The 2,313-nt window shown below is 55.9% G+C and overlaps 1 protein-coding gene across 1 annotated transcript; it reads left to right on the forward strand.

Moving 5' to 3' along the window:
* The first annotated feature begins 312 nt into the window (after positions 1-312).
* On the forward strand, positions 313-2,069 carry LOC106991840 (cytochrome c oxidase subunit 8A, mitochondrial). The gene is made up of 2 exons (XM_027959281.2): positions 313-490; positions 1,743-2,069. Exons 1-2 carry the CDS (start codon positions 377-379, stop codon positions 1,836-1,838), a joined length of 210 nt encoding a protein of 69 aa, XP_027815082.1. The 5' UTR covers positions 313-376; the 3' UTR covers positions 1,839-2,069.
* The last annotated feature ends 244 nt before the right edge of the window (positions 2,070-2,313 follow it).

Below are 2,313 nucleotides of genomic sequence, written 5' to 3' on the forward strand. Positions count from 1 at the left end.
ATTTCTAAACAGAGACTTAAGTATGAATGGAGGGAGGAGTCAAGAATACCGCCCAGGTTTCTGGCTTATGTGATTGGGTAGCTACAGTTGTTACTCAACAAAGATAGGCTGCCTTGGAGGCGGGGCATATCCGAAAGCAACGCCCCTCTGTGCCCCGCCCACCGGCGGTAGGATGGCGTCGATTGGCTGTTTCGAGGAAGGCGCCAAAAACTGACAAGGGCGGTGGGCGGTGTTTCCTTACGTCACTTCCCAGGGACTTCCGGGTCGCTGTTTTCCCAAGCCCCTATCACTCCGGAACTTCCGGCCAGGGCCGCCATTTTGACTTCGCGACCTTGGAGTCCGGCTGCGCGTTACCTGCAGTCTACTCCGTGCCGTCATGTCTGTGCTAACTCCGCTGCTGTTGAGAGGCCTGACAGGCCCTGCCCGGCGGCTCCCGGTGCCGCGTGCCCAGATACATTCCAAGCCGCCGCGGGAGCAGCTCGGGACCATGGTGAGGAGCGGGCCGGGAAGGGCATGGGAGATGCTGCAGGCGGGACTGAGGGTCCCGCGGCAGGTTGGGGACCTGCCGAGTCTGGTGCGCTGCACCTCGCGGCTCACAGCGTAAAGGGGAGCAGCTGGGCTGGTCTGGGCGTCTGGGGAGCGACAGTCTGCCCCAGGGTCTCAGGTCAGACCACGTCAGTGCTGCCCTGTCGCTTCCTTGCTATGCAAGCTTCCTTAGCACCCCCAGCCCCGAGCGCTCTGAGCCTGTTTACACGTCAGCTCATTGGGAGATGCCTGCGGGCTGTCACCACTGTCGTTGTTAGTAATATTTGGGGGTGGGTAAGAGGACCCCAGCAGGCTTTAGTAGTTCCGAGAAACGTGGGAGAGTTTAACCCTTAATGACTTGCACCTGTTTGGGTCTTTTCTGCGTTTGCCTCAGTGGCAGTTCTCGGCCTTGAATGCGAGTTTTCAGAATCCAGGTTAGTGGGCTTTCCATTTAGGCGAAGAGCCCAGAGAGCGCTGCAGCGGTGGAGGAAACAGTGACTGTAACTGCAGTCGAGTGCCTGCTGTGTGCCAGGCACTGTGCTAAGACTGCTGCGCTGGTCTCCTTGAGCCCTCCCAGTCACCTCGAGAGAGGGCCATTATCTCCATTTTCTGGCGGAGAGAGCTGAAATTTAGGAGCAGTGTACACCAATTCAGTGGACATGAACTTGGGCAAAGTCCAGGAGATGGTGAGGGAAGCCTGGCGGGCTGCTGTCCATGGGGTCGCAAAGAGTCGGACACCACTTGGTTCCTGAACAACAACAACAATTGACTTGTCAAAAGTCACACCTCCAGTGGCACAGAAGGAATTTGAACAAAGTATGACTCCAAGTCGTGCCTTCCTTAACTGCTTTGGGGGATATGCAAGTGGCTGTAAAAAGTCTTAGCTCTAGCCCCAAAAGTTGGTTAGGGAGAGGTTTTTAAGACAAGGAAGGAGAGGTGTATTTTGGAGTTATTGGTCTGTGCAAAGTTCCTGGTGTGAAACAGGCCAGCTTCGAAGCAAGATTAGATCCTTGTCCCTCTCCCTTCACTTTGTAACCTGGGCTGACCCCTGCAGCCATATCTGATCCTTTACCTTAAGACCTAGAGTGGCCCTCCCCTGGAGCCTGAATCTCGATTCCTGGAGCGAGTTCTCTGCTGTCTGGGAAGATTGCTCGGGCTCTGAGGAACTTGAGGGAAACCTTACTCTGGGGGTTCCTTTTCTCTTGTGCTCTGTGTAGGATATCGCCATTGGGCTCACCTCCTGCTTCCTGTGTTTCCTCCTGCCTTCGGGCTGGGTCCTGACACACCTGGACAGCTACAAGAAGCGGGAGTGATGGGAGCTGTCCTCTCCCTCACCCCGAGACCTGACCGCCCCGGCCTGTCCTGATCACGTCTGCTGCGTTCCTGGCCGGCCTCCCCTGGACCATGTCCTTCTGTTACAGTGACCTCTTCTGCAATCACGACGTCTTGATTTCTCCACGGTCACATTCTGGGACCACATGTATCTGAAGAAGGCCCTGCTCAGTAGGGCCTCCCTTGTAACAATAAAGTCTATTTAAAGCGTGCTTCAAGGGGAATCCCTTGGTGGTCCAGTAGGATGCTGCGCTTTCACAGCGGGTGGGGGTGGGGGTGGGGGTTTGACCCCGTGGTGGGGAACTAAGATCCACAAGCTGCACGGTGTGGCCAAAAAATAACAAAATTATTAATAAACGCCGCTTCAGAAAGTCACCTTGCCTTCAGCCTGGGCTCCTGCCTCAGTCCTTGAGTTGAGGATGGGTGTGGAGAAGAGGCTGCCCAGCTCTGCTGGCC

This window comes from Ovis aries, chromosome 21, assembly GCF_016772045.2.
Source record: "Ovis aries strain OAR_USU_Benz2616 breed Rambouillet chromosome 21, ARS-UI_Ramb_v3.0, whole genome shotgun sequence".
In the NCBI taxonomy this organism is placed as follows: domain Eukaryota; kingdom Metazoa; phylum Chordata; class Mammalia; order Artiodactyla; family Bovidae; genus Ovis; species Ovis aries.

Bases quoted from the DNA above. Each gene is read 5' to 3' on its own strand.
- LOC106991840 (XM_027959281.2), top strand. From the start codon at position 377: ATGTCTGTGCTAACTCCGCTGCTGTTGAGAGGCCTGACAGGCCCTGCC. The intron at 491-1,742 runs GTGAGGAGCGGG...TGCTCTGTGTAG, and splicing joins GGGAGCAGCTCGGGACCATG to GATATCGCCATTGGGCTCAC.